General features: G+C 42.1%; 1 protein-coding gene across 1 annotated transcript; it reads left to right on the top strand.

Annotated features, from left to right (window-relative positions):
- Positions 1-30: 30 nt before the first annotated feature.
- CXHXorf21 (chromosome X CXorf21 homolog) lies at positions 31-17,579 on the top strand. Its single transcript, XM_029930735.1, has 2 exons — positions 31-251; positions 15,408-17,579. The coding sequence occupies exon 2, from the start codon at positions 15,409-15,411 to the stop codon at positions 16,297-16,299; it is 891 nt and encodes a 296-aa protein (XP_029786595.1). The 5' UTR covers positions 31-251; position 15,408; the 3' UTR covers positions 16,300-17,579.
- The last annotated feature ends 3,004 nt before the right edge of the window (positions 17,580-20,583 follow it).

Raw genomic sequence — 20,583 nt, 5'->3', positions numbered from 1 at the left:
TTGTCAGTTACTGCCTCCCCACTTCCTGGGACTTCCCACTGGTCATAAGCACAAATCAGACTCGAGCAAAAACAACTCTTTCCATGGGATCAGCTATAAGAAGAATGGCCGTCCAGAGAGCAGCTTAGTTTCTTGGTGTTACCCGTGGAAGGTTGGTGGACATTTCTGAAAAAAGCACTGGCTGGCTTATTTGTCTCTATATGGTCATTTGCTGTTTCTTCCGGACCAAAGGAGCAGACTGGTTAACGAAGGTAAGGAAAAGGAGGCAAGAGGCCCTTTAATTGCTAATTCTTCTATCATGTCTCTTCCCACTTTTTGAGTCCTTTACCATCAGAAGCTAGATGCGACTGTGACATCTCAGAAGCTTTTCTAATTGACTAAGTCAGAGGTGAGCGGGCAACAAGCATCCGAGGGAGCCGGGTAGTCAGTAGAAATGAAGTGAAATGCTCCCTTCTCTTATCTCCTTGTGTTCACATTTTGGGCATTTCTAATATATATGTATATATATATTTTACCTAAGAATGTGGACGGGTCAGATCAAGTATTTGCTGTGTAATTTATCCAGCCCTTGTTCAGGAATTGCTGCACAGAATTAGCTTCCATGTTTTGAAAAGCAGGCCTCAGAACCTGGCCAGATTTTTGCAGGGACAGCACATCTGTAGAATTGAGTTACAGTGATAGAGTTTTAGAGATGAGTACAATGACAGTAAGCCACGGTCGGCTTGGACTCTCAATTACTCATTCCGAGAGCTTGAGCTAAGCGTTTTGCTGTGTGGCAGGGCCCATTCAAAGCAATGCGATCTCCAGTGCCGCTGTTTCTCGAGTTGCCATCTGGCTCATTTGGGGGAAAGTCTACCTGTTGGTATCGAAGACTGCAAGCACAGGTGGGCTTTCGCGTGAACTATCGTCAGATCTGTTCCAACATCTGTTTTCTTGCGCACACCCATCTGCACTTCAATATGGCCCTGACTGAGCCAGAACGATCACCCTGACATTTTTGGAACATTTCTTTTGTAGGTCAGTAAGAACAGTGTGTTTCTAAGCCTGAAAAGGTTCTGGCTTTCGGGTTGAAATTTGTGTACAAAACATTCACGTTATAATGGTAATTTAGGAGATGGAGAAAGGCAAGTGCACTAATTCTGTTATCTCATATCAAAGTGGTGTTTTAATAGCTACTGTCAGGTTACTGAACTGTTTCTAATCACATACCTAACGATTAGCTTAGATATGTAAGATAACGTGGGCGGAACTAGAGGATATTATGCTAAGCGGAAATAAGTCAGTGAGAGAAAGACACAGTATCTATGATTTCAGTCACATGTGGAATTTAAGAAACAAAACAGACGAGCATAGGGGAAGGGAAGGAAAAATAAGATTAATCAGTTGTAGCATGTTGCTATATTTCTCACTCTCTTGCTCTCTCTTCAACTATAAATACACATGCCCACTTATATATACATATACACAGTTCCTCTGGTGACTTTAGGACACATGTCATCCCCAAATCCTGGAGCATTTATCTCCTAAGAGAAAGGGCAGTCTTCCACATACTTACACTGCTAAGGAACTTTAATATCAATAAATACTATTCTTTCATATATGGTTTATACTTAAATTTAAATTTCGCCAATTATCCACTTTTCTTCCCAATTTTATTTTCTAAATTTACCAACCAGTTAAGTACATGGTATGGCATTTTGTTGCTAGGACTACAATTAAGTAAGTGATAATGGTAATAGATGTAAAACAATGAATGATTATTAACAATTTTAATACCAAGGAAATTTAAAATCAGTCGATATTATTAGCATCACTTTTCTTATTTTTTTATTCCTCTCATTTTGTGCCAAGTTCAAGAAAATGATCACGAGCTTTAATTTTTTTCGTTTGGGAGATATGAAGACCGAACATGAAGAAAATGCAAACTAAGACAAAAATATATTTACACATTTTCTGCATCAAAATTTACAGTTTCTGTAAATAAGAAAATTCACATACCCAGATAAAGCCTTTGGAAGTAGCCGTTACCTTTGGTCAGAGGGATACAAGTGGAAATAAACAAAGAATTATTTACTTGGTGGTGTTAATATGGAAAACAGAGGCCTTTTGACTTATTATCTTAGCCATCAAATTAGACTTTCAGAAATTAAGAATCACTTCATATTTGAAAGAAGAGATGATCCAAAGTTATGTATTTTGTAACAAGAACTGGCATATGGATAAGAGATATTTTAGAGCATTTCTTGACATATGCCACCAAATAAGAAACAAGAGGAATATAAACCAAGGTATATGATGAAGTAAATGCTTATTTCCAGCTCTAAAATACATGAACTTTCAAAGGTAACAGTAAGGAAACCGTGGGAGCTTTTTCATGTGGGGAGATCCCTCCTAAAGAAACTTTCCTTTGCGTAAAAAGTTCTTACATCATTTGCAGAAAAACCAAACGCATAATATAGATTTACTGACCCTGATGAAAGAAACATGTAATATAGATTTGGTTACATGATAGTAACTGGATTATGAACAAAATAGCATTCAGGCTTGTCAGTGATAACCTTTTGGTAGTTTATTGACAAGACCCGAAGATCAAGATCTTAAAAAAAATAAAGATTGGAATTGTGGGACCTAGGATTTAGATTATAGGAAAAACAGGAGAAGAGATGAAATGGAGTACTTGGAGGATTTGGGGCTACTAAAAAAATAACATCTCTGACAAGTCACCTGCCCATAATCTAACAAGACAGTGCTTCATCCTGGAATTTGAGGCAAAAATAAATCTGCTCATCTGACTGGTGAATTAGTAGTAATACCGTACTGAAGGATGTCAGTGCAACAATTAATCTCAAATGTTGCTGGTGAGAGAATAAGCTGGCCCACGCTACTTGAAAGGCAATTTGCAAGAGCTGTGAGGAAGTAATTCGACTTCTTCAAATCAGACCTAAGGAAAAGAAATTCGTGGAAGCCCAGGCAGAGATTACACACAGTAAAAAAGCAACAGAAACCTCAATGTCCAGTTTGAGAAATACTTTGCTGACGTAAGATGTGTCTGTAGATGTACTTATTTTGTAACTGCTGCCTCTGCATGGCTCTGGACATCTTTTTTTTTTTTTTAATTTTATTTATTTTAAGAGAGAGACCCTAAGCAGGCTCTAGGCTGTCAGCGTAGAGCCCGATGCGGGGCTCGGTCTCATGAAACTTGAGATCATGACCCAAGCCCAAATCAGGAGTTGGACGCTTAACTGACTGAGCCGCCCAGGGGCCCAGAGGACTCCTGTGCAGCCCTGTCTCAACCCAGTCCCTCAGATGTCTTAGTTCCCACGTGAGCAAACTGTCCTTCCAGAGACAATTCTGTTTTATCACCCTATTACCCTCAGTTCCCCCTCCTCCCACCAGTCCTTAAACTTCCCGCTTTCCTTTTGCTATTGCCAATTACTCCTTCTTTCAAAGGACTATCTCAATGACTTATTTCCCTGATTTATTTAAGGTAGCAGCCAATTTTGCCCAAGTTCCATGCAATCCTGATAAACATCTTGGGGGCAGGGACAGAAATAACCTAGAATCTCTCATTCCGGGGCAAGGACGCTGAATGGATGACCAGTGGCTCTGAAATGTTGATATACAAGATCTGAAGGGTATGGGTGGTGAAACAGGGCCGGATCCAGGGCTCTCAGGACAGAAATTAAAATACACACACACAAAAGAAATAAAAGTGCATAAATGCCCGGAGTGGGCGTGATGGTATGGAAGGCTGGGAACAGTTCGGCCTGGCTGAACAGTTTTGGCCTGCAGCCAACAGGAAGGGAGTGGGCTGGGAAGACAGCTAAGGACCATGGAGCACGAGGGCCTAACATACGGGGACTTTCTCCTGGACGTAATGGAGTAATGTTGATATTTATTTATTTATAAAATTTTTTTAATGTTTTATTTATTTTTGAGAGAGAGAGACAGACAGACAGACAGACAGACAGTGTGAGCTGGGAAGGGCCAGAGAGAGAGGGAGACACAGAATCTGAAGACAGGCTCCAGGCTCTGAGCTAGCTGTCAGCACAGAGCCCGACGCGGGGCTCGAACCCACAAACTCAAGATCATGACCTGAGCCGAAGCTGGACGCTTACCTGACTGAGCCACCCAGGTGCCCCTAATGTTGATATTTAAATGGCGCATCTCTTTGTTCTGATGAGTCACTAAATTATACACCTGAAACGAATATTACACTATACGCTAACTAAAATAGTAACTTGAAACATGAAAAAAAAATAGTGTATATTTGTAGTAGTAAATTACTCTGTGATTGTAAAATTAAGGGGGGGGGATGATGCTAGGTTGTAGCAGTGGGAATGGTTAGGGAAAATGTTCACATGGTTAGATGAAAAGGCCAGAGAGGATAAACTATTTGTGTTTCTCAAAGACCCACTCACATGAATGCACCATTGGAACACATGTGTAGTCCTCTAGCCTACTTCGGGTCACATGTTGGCTGGCTTCTTGGAGCCTTTCTTTTTGGGCTTCACTGTACTGTCCTTCATTTGTTCCCAAGTGGTGTTGTTATTCTACACTCTTTTTAAATGTTTATTTATTTATTTTGAGAGCACGCACACAGATGCATGTGTGAACAGGGGAGGGGCAGAGAGGGAGCGAGAGAGTCCCAAGCAGGCTTTGCACTGTCAGTGCAGAGATCAATGTGGGGCTCGAACTCACAAACTGTGAGATCATGACCCTAACCCTAACCTGAGTGGAGATCGGGAGTCAGACACTCAACCCACTGAGCCACCCAAGTGCCCACCAAGGGCTGTTGTTCAGAGTCAGAGTCAGGGCTGTAGGAGTCAGGGTGGGTACCCTTCTGCTTGAGGTTAACTGCTCTCAGCAAGGCAGTAGCGTGATATATTTACGAACAGACCATGCCCTTTGAGTTTGTAAATTGGGACTTGAATCTTACCTTCAGCACTTAGTTGCTTTGTGACCTTGGGAAGGTCATTTGTCAAAACCCAACTTGTTTTCTCATTAGGGAAATCCAAATTGTGATAACAGCTAATATGCAGTGTTATTGAAAAATTGGGTTTAGGGGCACCTGGGTGGCTCAGCTGGTTAAGCATTTAACTCTTGATTTCGGCCCAAGTCATGACGTTGTGGTTTGTGGGATCGAGTCCCGTGTGAGCCTTGGTGCGAACAGCACTGAGTCCGCTTGGGATTCTCTTTCCCTCTCTCTGCCCCTTCCAAGTGTGTGCACTCTCTCAAAAATAAATACATTAAAAAAAGAAAAATGAAAAAATAGGCATAATGTACAGAAAGCACTGACTCAGCTGCTATGATTACCATGCTCGACCCCACCACCGCATCTGCTTTGTGCCTTAGGTCAAAACCATGGCAACCATGGCTCATGAATGAAACTGGCCCTTTGCCTGTTGTTTTAAATAAAGTTTTATTGGAGCACAGCCACATCCATTTGTTTACCTATGGTCTATGGCTGCTTCCGTGCTATGAGACAGAGTTGAGCAGCTGTGGCAGACTTAAAATACTAAAAATTGGGCCCTTCATAAAAAAGTTTGCTGATCCCTAACTTAGGGTTTTCCAACTGTTTCCCGTTGGAAAGTTCTTCCCTCTTTATGTTTTCTCTTTCAATTCACGCTTGTGTTGTTTGCATGTAAATGAAAAGTATTTCCATGTATAGTGTACAACAAGAGTTTTCTGAGAAACGATGTACATGCTAGCACAGCGAGAACTTATATTGCAGTTTCTTCTGAAATCCAAGTAAATGATTTAACAAGGTTCTGCACTTTAGCACATATTTCTAAGATGTGAATTTGCACATAAGGTTAATTTTGGTATTCCCCTGTCTGGTAATCATTAATTTAGGCTAAATTTGCCTGGAACATCTCATCTGCACACGTCCTCGGATGTCTTTTCCTTCTCACTTAGTTATGGGCAATTCTAAATATATCTATATATCTTCTCAAAATGCAATGACAAAAATTCAATGTTAAAATATCTTGGAACGATTAAAATAATCCACTGGCGTAAGTTTTAGGGTCTCAAATGAAATTTACTCTAAAACATATGGTGTAGCATTTGTTTGGAGTATACCTTTTATAATACCTTTAAAGAGATGAATGTCATAAGAATTTGACAAATAGTAAAATTTTTGTAAATGCTAACAATCAAAATCAACTCAACATTTAGTTCTCTATTTTTAAGTTATAGGATGTCATGATATGCAGTATTGCTTTCACTCTAACGGTACACTAAAGGGTTTCTGAATATTAAATGAGTTAATATATGTTTAATTTTTGTTTATAAATCTCACACATTCCATAGCCTTAGAGCAAGCTTTCAAAAGCTGTTTTAGCATGCTCTCTGCTGCCCTCTGCTGTTAATTTTCTGAAACTGATTTTGAATCTGAGTAATGCTTGCTTAAATACTCTTAATATATACTTATAAATTCATGCAATATTAAAGTTTGAGGGGACTCTACTGATAATTTAATACTACATGCTTCATTTATAGATCAGGAGTCAATGAGATGTTAAGCAACATGTGAGTGTGGGATCGTTTTCTGACTGCCAGCATTTGAATGTCTGGTGGATTTGGATGTGTTATTTAATTTTGACATCTATAATATAAGGAGCATAATAATACTACCTACATCTTAGAGTCTTGGTGGGGATCCAGTGACTTAGTACATAAAAAGCACTTAGGATACTTTGTGGGTTATGGCTAGTACTAATGCGAGCTATTTTATTGACTTGTCTATCATTAGTAAGACTAAAACCAGAGTTAATGACAAGGTCAGAACCAGAATTCTGGCCTCCTGACTACTAATTCAAGAATTTTTTTTGCACTAGTATGAATATATGATGAAACTTTACCTTTTTAAAGTAGGCTCCATGCTGGGTGTGGAACCCAATGTAGGGCTTGAACTCACAACCCTGAGATCAAGACCTGAGCTGAGATCAAGAATCAGGATACTTAACCGAACCACCCAGCCACCCCAAAACTTTGCCTTTGAATGTAGACTTTATTATTTTATTTTTAAAAATATATTTTTAGTTTATTTTTCAGAGAGAGAGAGCATCAGAGTGTGAGTAGGAGAGGGGCAGAGAGAGAGAGTGAGAGAGAGGATCCCAAGCAGGCTCCACACTGGCAGCGCAGAGCCCAACATGGGGCTCAAACCCACAAACTGTGAGATCATGACCTGAGCCAAAACCAAGAGTTGGACGCTTAACCGACTGAGCCACCCAGACGCCCCTTCTAATATAAATTTCTAATGGGCACACTTGGAAGATGATTTCACTGTTGGTTGTAAGTAGTTTCTCTAATGGACTCAGTGCCTGAATGCCCACTGCACAATGAGACACTTGCAGTCAGAAAGTTCATCTCATGTGAGACTCAAGAGGAACTAAACTAAACCCATTAGCTCATCTTCCAGCACTTTCTCCTAATCTCTTCAATTTGGTCAGTGCTGGTGCCATTTCCCAGCAGGTCCAGACTCTGTCACTTTTTGTCTGTCTCTCTCCTTCATTTCCATGTCCAGGAATCTCCATCTCTCAAGTTCATTCCTTCTCTTCCTCTTCTGCTACCTCCCTTCCCTGTTCCAGTCGCCATCTCCTGAGGGATGAATGTAGCAGCCTCCTAACTTGAGTCCTTCACTCCAATCTCAACTTGCTGGAATGTGTCTTGCACTCAAGTGACAGACTGCGTCACAGCCTGCATCCACTGGCAGAGCTCGCTATGGCCAGCAGGCTACACTGAGGTCTTCAGCCCTCCGTGTCCCAGTGCACCTCCCCGAGTGCGCCTCCGTCTGAGGAGTCTTTTCCTTTAGCCACGAGTACATCCCTCTCTAGAAATTAGGACGTATTTTCTGCTTTTTCATCATTGGACTTACTACTTTCTGCCTTTCTGGTCTGCCTGGGGCCCCACACATCACAATGCTAGGATTCCTGTTCCACTAGAATCAAGCTATCGAGAAAGCTCTCGGATGATGACAAACAGTGCAAAGGGCCCATTATTCCAAACAAAATCCTAGACCCTCTTCCTTCATTGCTTTGAAGGAGGGGAGATGATCTGGAGGCTTATACACATTATCCACATAAAATGCCAGAAGACTGCATTCGGGCTCATCATCTGGTATGAAAAGAAACAGGATAAGTGGCGGGAGACTTGGGGTAGGGCTGAACGGGAACAAGCGCTAACAAAGAGTGACGAGGAAGTTTTAGTAAAAGCCTTAGGTGGCCATGACTTGCAGAAATAATACTTGTATCCCACCTAGGTTGGAGTCTGTTACTGACGACACGAGACTGATGGCACAGGTCTCTTCCCTTTTACTGACTTCTCTCTCTGCAGTGATTTTTCCCTTTTCTCATGCCTGTTCCAATCCTCCTTGTTCTTTTTTTTTTTCAATTTTATTTTAGAGAGAGAGTAAGTGGGGGAAAGGAGCAGAATCAGAGAGAGAAAGAATCCTAAGCAGACTCTGCACTTAGCGTGGAGCCCAGTGCCAGGCTCGATCCCACGACCCTGGGATCATGACCTGATCAAGAGCTAGACGCTCAACCGACTGAGCCACCCAGGCTTCTTGTTCTTTAGGACCAAATAAAAGTTGACATTTTACACAGTGAGTTTTCCCCCCCTCTTCTTCACCCTCAGAATGTGTTGTACCTTTAGCCACAAACTCAGCTGTACTTGGAGGGCCAGTCTTTCTTTCCCCATTCTTAGTTACTTTAAAAATATTTATATAGTTATTATTATTTTAATTCAGAAGCTAATCCAAGTTTTACATGAACGTAATTGGGGTCAAATGATCTAAAGAACAGCACTCCTTGTAGCTCTTTTCCAAAAGCAACTACTTTTATCTCCTTTTTACTAATTATTTAGTGTTTACCTCCACTTCTTTGAAGTAGCATGCTTATATTTCAACTTCTGGATTTTTCCGTTTGGACCTTTATTTATTGATTTGTCACCAACCAGATAATGATTTAGTTGAGTTTTTTTTTCCTCCCCTCACTTGTCCCAGGAACATACAACCTTGGCCTACCAAGTTCACATACCAAGTACACGCTAAGTCAGTGCTCTAGTCCGTGGACTGGCCACCAGTCTGGCCACATGGGCCAACACCCGAGGCAATTTTATTGATATCACATTGCTATATGTGATAAAATATTATCTTTGTTTCCTGACTGACTGTCTTCCTGTGACCATATCTCAAATTTGGTTAGATCAATTTTCACTGCTTTATATATTATGTCCACCTCAGCCATGGAGTAAATCATGCCTTTTTTACTTGCAACACTTTTTCTTAAATTTTGAGCTGGCGTTTATCATTGACTAGATTTGTGGCATCTCATATGGTAGCCCCATGTGGCAATTTAAAATAAATGAGAATGTCACTCATACTGGCTCCATTTCACGCACTTCCTAGTCACAAGTGAGTCTTAGTTATCATATTGGACAGCAGAGATATGTAACATTTCCATCGCCAGAGAAACCTATGTTAGAGGCCACTTTCATCACCTCAGAGACAACCCAAGAAACCATACTATTAAAACAAAAATAGCTTTAAAAAATTTCCTTGAACCATTCACACATGGATTCTAGACTTCCCCAAACAGTAAAGGAAAAAAATATTAAAAGGAAGTTTCATATGATCTTAGTTTCAAAATAACTAAACAAAAAGTGTCTCAGATACGAATCCCATATCATCACCAAATAGCTAACAGTTGACGCCCTTGGCTATTTTTTGCTACCTCCTCTTTAACAGTCCTTGAACGGAGTACAGAGATGAATGGATCAGGTGTTGCTCTACAGTTACCGCCATGGCACTGAATGTCAGCCATCTTCTTTACATTTCAATTATAATTGCCTGTCTTCAGGATTTTAAAGTTTTGTTATCAGCTTCACAGCCTGTACTGTCCAAGGGAGTGCCATGTGGCATTTTAAAATATTTTTTAAAATTTATTTATTTATTTTGAGAGAGAGAGAGAGAGAGAGAGAGAGAGAGAGAGAGAGAGAGAGAGAGAGAGAGACTGAGCAAGCACGTGTCAGGGAGGGGCAGAGAGAGGAGAGAGAGAATCTCAATCTGAACTGCTACCACATAGCCTGATGTGGGGCTCGAACCCACAAAGCATGAGACTGTGGCCTGAACTGAAACTAAGAGTTGGACGCTTAACCTCCAGGGCCACCCGGGTACCCCCTAAATTAATTTAAATAAAACTGAAAGTCAGTTCTGTTGAACAGTACGGGTCTAGATTTTTCATCTGTTACATTTTCCCAATTCACCCCCAAGTCCACATACATCTTACTTCCCAATGTTCAGACTTACCAAGTTGTCTTCAATTTCATCTTCAAATCTTCTGGTCTGTTCGAACCTGGGAGGCTGTTATGCAGCTTTCATGCCACAATGTCCTTCCACTTTCATCCTGAGTGGGACTCTGTCACTTCCTGAGCCTAGGACAAAAAACAGGGAGCCTCAGTCCATACCACTCCCATCTCCTCTTCCTAGTCCTGGCCAGCCCTCGTACTTCATCACTGACCAGGTCTGGGCACGCGTGCATGTCCAGTCCCTAAGTCGGCATGAGTCTTGAGGGATTGGGAGAAAAGCCTGTGCCAACTTTCAGACTGGCTGTGAGCAATTCGAGCAGAGAATTCTGAGGTCCAGAGCACCAGCTGGCTGGGCTTCCTCGTGTTGGCCTCTAGAACACCTTACCTTGTTGGGATGGGCAAACTCAAGGAGGGAAAGAGGGGGGCCCTTTATAGTGGGGGGTTTGGCACAGGGGCTCGGGCCCTCCCAGTCCGAGGGCTCCTCCGTCTCTCCTGTGCTGCACTTCCTTTTTCCTGCGTTCCTTGTCATTGATTCATTCCTATAAGTGGAGTGCATATTCCACTGATGTTCTGAGAAAGGTGCCTGGGAGATGAGCTATTTGAGACTTGGACTTAAGAAAATATCTCTATTTTGGGGCACCTGGGTGGCTCACTCAGTTGAGCATCTGACTCGTGATCTCAGCTCAGGTCATGATTTCACGGTTCATGAGATCAAGCCCTGCATCAGGCTCTGCACTGACAACATGGAGCCTGCTTGGGATTCTCTCTTTCCCTCTCTCTCTCTGCCCATCTCCCGCTTGTGCTCTCCCTCAAAAATAAACAAAATTTTAAAAATCTCTATTTTATCTGTGCACTTGATTAATTGGTCATTAAATTCTAGGTTGAAAACAAATTTCATTAAAAAGTTTTTAATATTTTTTTTTTGAGAGAGACAGAGACAGCATGAACTAAGGAGAGGCAGAGAGAGAGAGAGAGTGTGTGTGTGAGAGAGAATCCCAAGCAGGCTCCATGCTGTCAGCACAGAGCCCACTGTGGGGCTCGGACTCACAAAACCATGAGATCATGACCTAAGCTAAAAACAAGAGTTGGACGCTTAACCGACTGAGCCACCCAGGCAGCCCTCATTCAAAAACTTTTAGATATTAATAATAATCTTTTTGCTTCTCATGTTGCTATGGAGAAGTCTAAACATTTTGGGTCTTGGTTTTTTTTTTTCTTCTTTTTTCTCTCTGGAGACCTAGAATATTTTCTCTTTCTCCCAAGTGTTTTACAATAACAAGAAGGGAAGTATAGATAAAGTGGGGATTTATCCAGTATTCTGTAGACTCACATCCTTTTGTTCTGGAAAATACTCTTCGATTGTTTAAATTTCTCTCCTATATTCTCCGCCTTCTGAGCCTTCTATTGCTCAGATAATGAATCTCCTGGACTGGTTTTCTAATTTTATCTTTACTATTTTTTATCTTGTATTTTTGTTCTACTTTCAAAATGGGAGTTTGCCTCAACTTTGTCTTTCAATCTTCCTACTGAGTTTTAAAATACTTTAACACTTTTAACTTCTAAGAACTTTGGAATGTTTTTCTTAATAGCATCCTAGTTTTTTAAAAATGTTTTTTATTTATTTTTGAGAGACAGAGATAGCGTGAGCAGGGGAGAGTCAGAGAGAGAGCAACATACAGAATCTGAACCAGGCTCCAGGCTCTGAGCTGTTAGCACAGCTACAGCTTGACGTGGGGCTTGAACCTATGAACCATGAGATCATGACCTGAGCTGAAGCTGGACGCTTAACCAACTGAGCCACCCAGGCGCCCCTGGTTTTAATAAAAAATTGTAGTATGACTAACCTCTCCCCTTGAGCTTATTGACAGTAGTTCATGCTCTACCCACCCAGAATTAATTCCTCTAAGTGGGTGTTTCTGCCTCTCTCATGCAGAGCTTTCTTTGGATGTTTCAAAATTCTACTCACATATAAGAATGGAGATCCAAAAAGCTCAGTGGGCTCTTGTGATTGTGATCGTGTATGAAGGGTGGACTGGATGCCCCATTTAGTTGTGGATCCTCTGGTGTCAATTGCTTTCCTTCTCAGACTAGTCCAGTTTGCCCAGAACAGTCTTTCCCAATCCCACCTAGAACGTGAGTGCCCCTGTGCCAGCATTCTGGAAGTGAAGGGGGAAGGTCATGGGTCTCACAATCCAACCTGCATATGTTTATGTAGTCTATTATTGGTTCAGTAATTCTACCCTCAGGTGGCATCCTATACTCCCAAGACTCTCTGTTTTATTCTTCAGAGAATAAATCTGTACTTTTCCTTTGGGGTTAAGAAGGGGAGATGGTCACCTGATTGCAGGGAATGAGTGAGAGAACCCTATTCCCAAAAGTGACATGGTACCACCAACTCCTGAACATGTAGGGGAAGCTCAACAAGACCGGCTCTTGGGTTCTCCATGGTTCTCATAAGAATCAGTTTTCTCAGGTCTCCAAAGACATAGACCCTTGGCTCCCTGCTTTTCAGCTTCTGAAACATTATTGAACTTGTCTCTTCTCCCATTCTCACTTTTCTTCTGAATACTAACATTTCAAATAAATATTTTTTTGTTGTTTTATTGAAGTTTGGGGGAAAAAGAAAAGGATCCATGGATAGGCCTTACTTCCTGTATTTTCCTGGAGATCTTTGTTTTTCTCCATCTCAGCTTGATCTTGCTTTTGAACTCACAGTCTCTTGAGTGATCACCGTAGATCAGGATTTCTTCAGTCTCTTCTAGGCTCCCTCGTTGGGTTCCCCTGTAAATTCTAGCTTGCTCACAGAGAGATACAGGGTCCGTTATGGATATGGAAGTGCAGCCATGTTTGGTTGTCAACATGGAGTCATACTGGTATCCATGGAAACTTACCAGTCACTGGTCCCTGGTGAATAGTCTATAGATACGTCTGCAATCTTCCCACCCCAAATCTCGGTGTTCAGGTTTGGACGCTCTGGGTGGCATGCTGGCTTGTGGGCCGACTTGAGGAAACCACCTCAGGCCTGTCTACTCCAGCAATCCACATGGCTGGCTCTGCTCCTTCGCCCACAGCATACGGAACAGTGCGGGAAAAGAAGTGGATTTTCTGCTTCCCCAGATTCTGTGTGGGAGATAGGGCACAGAGCTCTTGTCTTCCCAAATCTATCTGGAGTCACACCACTTTCATCCATAGGGGGATTGTATCCACTAGTCTACTGGTGATGCATAAATATTGTGTCTTGAATCCTCTGGGGCTCTGGATTCTCAAGTTCAAAAGCTCAAGTTATGTTGTCCCAAAAGCCATTTTTCTAAAACTGAATGCTGCCAAGAGTTCTAGAAGCTCGTTTATGAACTCAAAAGTCGAGAGTGATATTTTTACTCTGGTTTTCCTTAATGATATTCTGAGACCTTGGGGGTTGAAGTCCCCGGCTGCAGTTGAGTTGTGGACTAACTCTATTAACGTTAAAGCTTCACGATCAACTCTTTGGCTCTGTAAATTATCTGCTTCTCATGTATGTAAGATCTCCCTTTTCATCTTGATGTTCAGTTTGAAGGCAGAACTGCACTTAGGAAGCTTCTTCAGGAAACATTTTCTTGTTCCTTATAATTATGTCCAGCATACGAGAATTACCTCACAGATTGTAGAAAACCTTGAACTTTGTAGCTTTATCGTACAGAACACTGGGTAGAATATAGGAAATATTTAATTAATATCTTTACTGAATAAATCTCCAAGTAGTTCCAAAAGGGAAAACAAAACCCAAAAATACGACCCTTATACACTTAAAACAACGATACTAATTTTCTTAATTATATTCTTTTCATCGTATTACCCTTACACAATTAAAAATTCACTTGGGAAATAAGCCTGAATATATACGACAGTAAAATGTAAAAATAGGACCCTTCTGAATAGACAAAATTATTCCCTAATTTCCCTTTTCAATTTCAGGCACAAGTTGCTAGGTCTGTTTGAAAAGGCTGGCCCTCAAAGCCAAAGAGGACCAGTTATCTTTTCTGTTGTCTGGTGCCCTCGTGCCAGGAATGCCACGGCGTTCCTGTTTTAGAAGATGCAGCTGCTAGTTTCCAGCCTGTTCTAGCCACTCCAGAGTCCAGTGACAACTGCGGAGGGTGGGGAGGGGAGGCAGGTGTAGCCAGAGCCCGAGGTTAGGAAAGCTCCCTGGTAACTAGAGTAGAGGCAAACAGATCAGCTGGGGACAGAGACATTCCTCGGATGTGGTATGGTGGGAATCAGGCGGGAGAGAGCCAGAAACTCATCCCGAACTGCAAAGGTAGGGGAGGCTCCCCAGTCCTTCGTGGTGAGTTGGCAGTGAATTATTTTCCTATCTGCCATTGCCATCCATTATGTAACTGACGTTAACAAATCTCTTTTAAGTCCCTACAAAATGCAAACAACTGTGCTAGCTCCCAGGGATAAATACAAAGATGAGTAAGACACAGCCCTTCTTTTAGCAGAATGTGCGGGAAGTTTCTGCAATGTTTTCCCTATAACCCTCTAGCTGCTTCCCCAATTTGCAGTTTCTCAGTCATCCTCCATTTTCTCCGGGGCAGAAAGCAAGCTCTGCTGCCTGACTCCCAAGGCCCTCCCAGGCCCCAGTCCAATTTCTTTCTCAGCCCCTTCTGCTTCTGTTCAGCATCTTGGTACATGGTGAACAGGCCGTGCACCATAACTAACTCTGTGTATGGCTGAAACTCCCAGTTTTCACCATTTAGCTAAAAGGTCACCTTTGCTATGACACATCTTTTGACAACTGTGCCTTTGTCCCAGGCTGTGTTAGGGGCCCCTCTTTGTACCTCCTTGGTACATGTTACAATTCTCAGTGATGTCATATTGGCATTGTTTGCCCCCCAGTTGTTCTCACATTGAACCTTCTTCAAAGACTGGATTATGTCCTATTCATCTTTTATTCTCCCATAGTTCTGGCACACAGCAGGCACCTAATTATTAATGGCATGGTGGATGAATGCAATCACTTCCTTTATTGTGCATTATTTTGATCTATCAACTACCCATTTTACTCTTTTACAATTCCAATCTTCATTTTCCCCATTGTTACTTATCGACTCTCTTTCCAGAATGCTGTCAGAAGGTTATCTCAGTGGACTTGCCTACCAGAAGGACATCCACTGGAGCTGTTCATCTTATAATGAGCAGGTGGTTGAGAAGGAAGAAGAGACAAAATCTGCTACACATTCCTATTGCTCTGTGGATGAAACTCAAGTCCGAAGTCTGTGCATGAGCTGCAAATCCTCAGACAAGATTATTTCTTCAGTGGACTCAAGAGAGAGCCAACACGATAGAAATCGGAGAACCACAATGCTGCAGACAAACCCCAATCCTGTGTTTGAAAGCCCCAGCTTGGCTGCAGTGGAAGTATGTAGAGACTCTAGCAGAGAGACCTACTTGGTTCCACCTTCCTGTAAAAGTATTTGCAAGAATTACAATGACTTACATATTGCAGGGGGCCAGGTGATGGCTATTAATTCAGTGACAACGGATTTTCCCCCTGAGAGCAGTTTTGACTATGGCCCTTTGCTGAAATCCTCTGAGATTCCTTTGTCCATGGAGGAGTCCATTTCCACTCAGCCCAGCGACTTTCCCCAAAAGCCTATCCAGCGGTATTCATCCTACTGGAGAATAACGAGTGTCAAAGAGAAGAGCAGCCTGCAGATGCAGAAGCCTATTTCTAACGCGGTGCTTAACGAGTACCTGGAGCAGAAGCTGGTCGAGTTATACAAGCAGTACATTATGGACGTTGAGTTTCACGACAGTTCTCCCACCCAGATTCTGGCGTCTGAACTCATCATGACAAGTGTGGATCAAATTAGTCTCCAAGTGTCCAAAGAGAAGAATCTGGAGACCTCCAAAGCCAAGGACATAGTCATTAACTGCCTACTACAGCTGGTGTCGGGTGAAATCAGCACCCCTAGTCTCCATATTTCTCAGTATAGCAACGCCAATCCATAGACAGGACGCTTGCCTTCCTCCTTCTCATCTCCTCTGAGCAAGAACAACGTTTTGTTCATTTACTCTGAGAAAGTGCAGGAGGTGGGGTGCGGGGGACTCCAGAACTAAAAAGTAAAGGTTGGACAGAGGTCAAGTGTGAATTCAGAGGCAATCTCCTACTATTGCACAAGATGAAGGCATGTGGGAAGAGGATCTATAAAGACTCACTTCAAAGCAAAGGCGGTATAGCAATGAAGCACACATCAAAACGATCCAAAGAGAAAAGCTATGATTCACTTATAGTAGTAGACAAGTTGAAAAAGAAACCAAGCCAAAGAAGAACACGCATCATGGAAAAATAAAAATGCAAAGGTTTCAGGGTAAAGAGTTATTATTTGTTAATCAAATAAATTCCTCCAAGTTTTTTTTTTTTTTCTTGAGAGAAATGGGAGTTTAGAAAGGTGCTGTATTTGGGTAGAAATACCAGTTTAAACCGTTTTGAAAATTGGTTTCTATTTCTTTTCTCTATTCTTTATCAGCCGATCATTTAAAATGTAGACTCTTTATAAACATTCAAACAGTAGCAAATTCCAACTGTGTTTTTTTTTTTATGATTACTTAGTGACACGCACAGAACAGCCACTCGAACCTTCTAGTTTTGTTTACTAGCGAAGGTGAAGTTTTCCAAATGGAAAATAGCACATTGTGATTTTTTTTAAAAGATCTTATTTTTAAGTAATCTCTCCACCCAATGTGGGGCTTCAACTTACAACCCTAACATCACGAGTCATATGATCCACCGACTGAGCCAGCCAGGCCCATGATATTCACGTGGAGAATATTAAGATAATTCCTTTTATTTTGCTATATATGATTTTCTTGGCGGTACTAAGCTGCAAAACAAGTTATGAACAGTAATTCCAGCCCCCCATCTTTTTCTCCATTCTTTCTTGACCCTTTTGGAGCCAGGAAGGGGTCTTCTGTATCCTCCAAACAAGGTTACATATTCCAGGGTCTCATGACAGCCAGTTCTGTCAATGCAAGGACTAGAACGGTAGCTTGATGAACAACCACACTGCTCTACCCAATTCTTCTAGCTCACAGGATGGCAGAACACAGCTTGCTGGCCTTGTCCAGCCTGCTGCCTATTTCTTAAAAAGTGAGATATAACTGACCTATCACATTACATTTAGTTTCAGGGGTATAAAATGTATCTATTGTGCTGTATGCAAATTACACTGTGTCCCTGTATCTACTGCAAAATGATTATAATAAATCTAGTTACACCCCTTTTGAGCCCCCATGAGCTAAGAATTTTTTCTATCAATTAAAACAGGAAAAACCAATCACAGAATATATATATTTTTAAATGTTTATTTTTGAGAGTGCGTGTGCTTGAGGGGGGGTGGGACAGAGGATCCAAAGCAGAAAAAGAGGGTCCGTTCCGACAGCAGAGAGCCCAACATGGTGCTCGAACTCACTAACCTTGAGATCATGACTTGAGCCAAAATTGGATGTTTAAGTGACTGAGCCACCCAGACGCCCCAAAGAATATTTTTTGACAGGTGTAAATGATAAGCAATTCAAATTCGGCATCTATAAAGAAGGCTTTACTGTAATTTGCCACACCCATTCATTTATGTATTGTTGATGGCTGCTTTCACACAGAATGGCAGAGTTGAGTAAATGTCACAGAGAGTGTCTGGCCCACCAGAGTCTCAAACATTATCTGTCCTTTTATATAAAAAGTTTGCCAACCGTGCTCCTCAAGAGTGCCTCACCCCTACAATGGTTGCTGGACTTAATTGACCTTCCCTGGGAAGAGGACTCAGAGATGAAGGCTGGGGAGGGAGCGTACTGGGGAGGAAACATAAAAGATTTCCAAAGAGGCCTCAGGCCATCTCGGGGAGCTCTGGAGCTGGCCCTTCAAAATGGATCCAAACTCAAATTAGAAGGTTGGCTTTGGTTCTCCAGCTCGACCAGAAGGGGGCGTAAGTTGAGCTGAGGCAGCTCAATTCAGGGCCAAGTTCCCAAAGTGGGAAGCAGTTGCTGGGGACATGAGCTCTTCATACAGAAGAAGGGACGTGAGTGAAGCAAAACCCCATCTTCTACATTTCTCACTCTTTTTATAAATTAATTCTTTACAACATTGAGTAAGGAAACCTGGTCTTGAACTGATTATTCAGCTTTGCTATTCACGGTTTTAAATTTATCAAAGTAATAGCTGCTATTTATTAATTGTTCCATATGTGTCTGGCACCCTGTTAAGTGTTTTGCACAAATTAGGGAATTCTCATAACCTATGAAAGAAAATGCCTATTAGCCCCTTTCTACAGGTGAGCCAGTTGGGCTTGGGGGAAGTTAAGGAACTTGTGGAAGGTCACACTATGGGTGGTGAACCTGGATTCGAATTCAGTTCTATTGAAATTCAAAGTCTCATCCTGAAGTACTACCACCTGCCCTTCCACTGACCACCATGTTTTTCTCATGAAAGGCTGGTGTTGCTGTGTGAGGGGGAAAAGAACTCGTTAATCCCTTTACCATTATGCTACATCATTTTTTCTTCAGTGTTTTGCTTGATGATATTTGCATATCTTTACACCCACCCAAGAACTTAAGCTTTAATATACTCATTTGTTTCTCTATGTCTCAAGTAGTATTTACACACAGGAGGCACCCAATTAATGTAGGTCAAATGGATAAATTTTGCTGTGTTGGATACTGCCTCTGGTGGTCAAGGTCAAAGACCATCAGTATGAAGAACCAACTACTTCTGACTACTGACAAGTGCTATTCAATGTTCCCCTTAAGGAGAAACATAACTGAATGAATGAGCTTATTTTCTTATAGCATGTTAGTATAATAAAGTACATTATAATAAAATATCATGGATGTTTTCCCTTTTGCTTATTTACTGAGAAATAATTGGTTACTAAAGAGACTGCTTCGTCTTCTCCAATGAGCTTGAATCTGATGCTATTTTGGGGAGGGTGGGGCACTGTGTATTAAACGTAGGCAGGGAAGACACACAGGTGCGCACACAGAGAGAACAGGCCTGCTCTTTGCCACCTTACTATAGTGGTGGAAGGACCTGGCAAGTAAGTAGGTAAGAAGTAACAAAGCCACTAATTAAGCAAGAACTTGGTAAAGTGGCCCTAAGAGGAAGACAGTTATCCACGATTGCAAGTCAAGTGTGATAAAGGCTAAAAGTAGACAGGGGAGGGGGTGGTGGATGGTTGAGGAGCTCAGTGCTGGCAAAGATGCCAAAGGGAAGTGATTGTTTAAGTGATTTCTGAAGAGCAAGAGAGGATCTGGTAGATGGATGGAAGAGGTGTTTCATGCAAAGGCGTCAGTGTGTTTGGTGCGACAGAACTGCGAATCGATGGCTCCAACGGGAGCTTCACGAATGCACAAAGAGCAGTATGTTGGCTTGCTATTGCTGTTATAACAGGTTACCACAAAAGTAGCAGCTTCAAATAAAACACATGTATTATCTTAAAGTTATGGAGGTCAGAAGTCCAAAATGATTCCCACTGGGCTAAAATCAAGGTGTTGGTAAGGCTGCGCTCCTTCTGGAGGTCATAGGGGAGGTTCTCTTTCCTTACCCTTTAGAGCTTCTAGAAGATGCTCACATTCCCTCACTCCTGGCTCCACACCAATCCAGTGGCACCACAATCGACAGAACTACCCCAGAGCCACCCCTCCTGCGGCCTCTTTAAAAGGACCCTCCAGATGGCCTACAGGCACATGAAATGATGCTCAACATCACTCATCATCAGGAAAACACAAATCAAAACCACAGTGAGATACCACCTCACGCCAGTCAGAGTGGCTAAAATGAACAAATCAAGAGTCTATAGATGCTGGTGAGGGTGTGGAGAGACGGGCACCCTCCTCCACTGTTGGTGGGAATGTAAACTGGGGCAGCCACTCTGGAAAACAGTGTGGAGGCTCCTCAAAAAACTATCCATAGAACTCCCCTAGGACCCAGCAATAGCCCTGCTAGGGATTTACCCAAGGGATACAGAAGGGCTGATGCATAGGAGCACATGTACCCTAATGTTCATAGCAGCACTGTCAACAATTGCCAAAACATGGAAAGAGCCTAAATGTCCATCACCTGATGAGTGGATCAAGAAGATGTGGTATATATACACAATGGAGTACTACATGGCAATGAGAAAGAATGAAATATGGCCATTTGTAGGAAAGTGGATGGACCTCGAGGGTGTCATGCTAAGCGAAGTAAGCCAGGCAGAGAAGGACAGATACCATATGTTTGCACTCATAGGTCTAGCAGGGGAA

This window comes from Suricata suricatta, chromosome X (genome assembly GCF_006229205.1).
Source record: "Suricata suricatta isolate VVHF042 chromosome X, meerkat_22Aug2017_6uvM2_HiC, whole genome shotgun sequence".
Taxonomy (NCBI): Eukaryota; Metazoa; Chordata; class Mammalia; order Carnivora; family Herpestidae; genus Suricata; species Suricata suricatta.
This window is presented reverse-complemented; position numbering and strand designations above follow the sequence as displayed.

Excerpts from the sequence above, each read along its gene's own strand:
- CXHXorf21 (XM_029930735.1), top strand. The coding sequence starts at position 15,409 with ATGCTGTCAGAAGGTTATCTCAGTGGACTTGCCTACCAGAAGGACATC.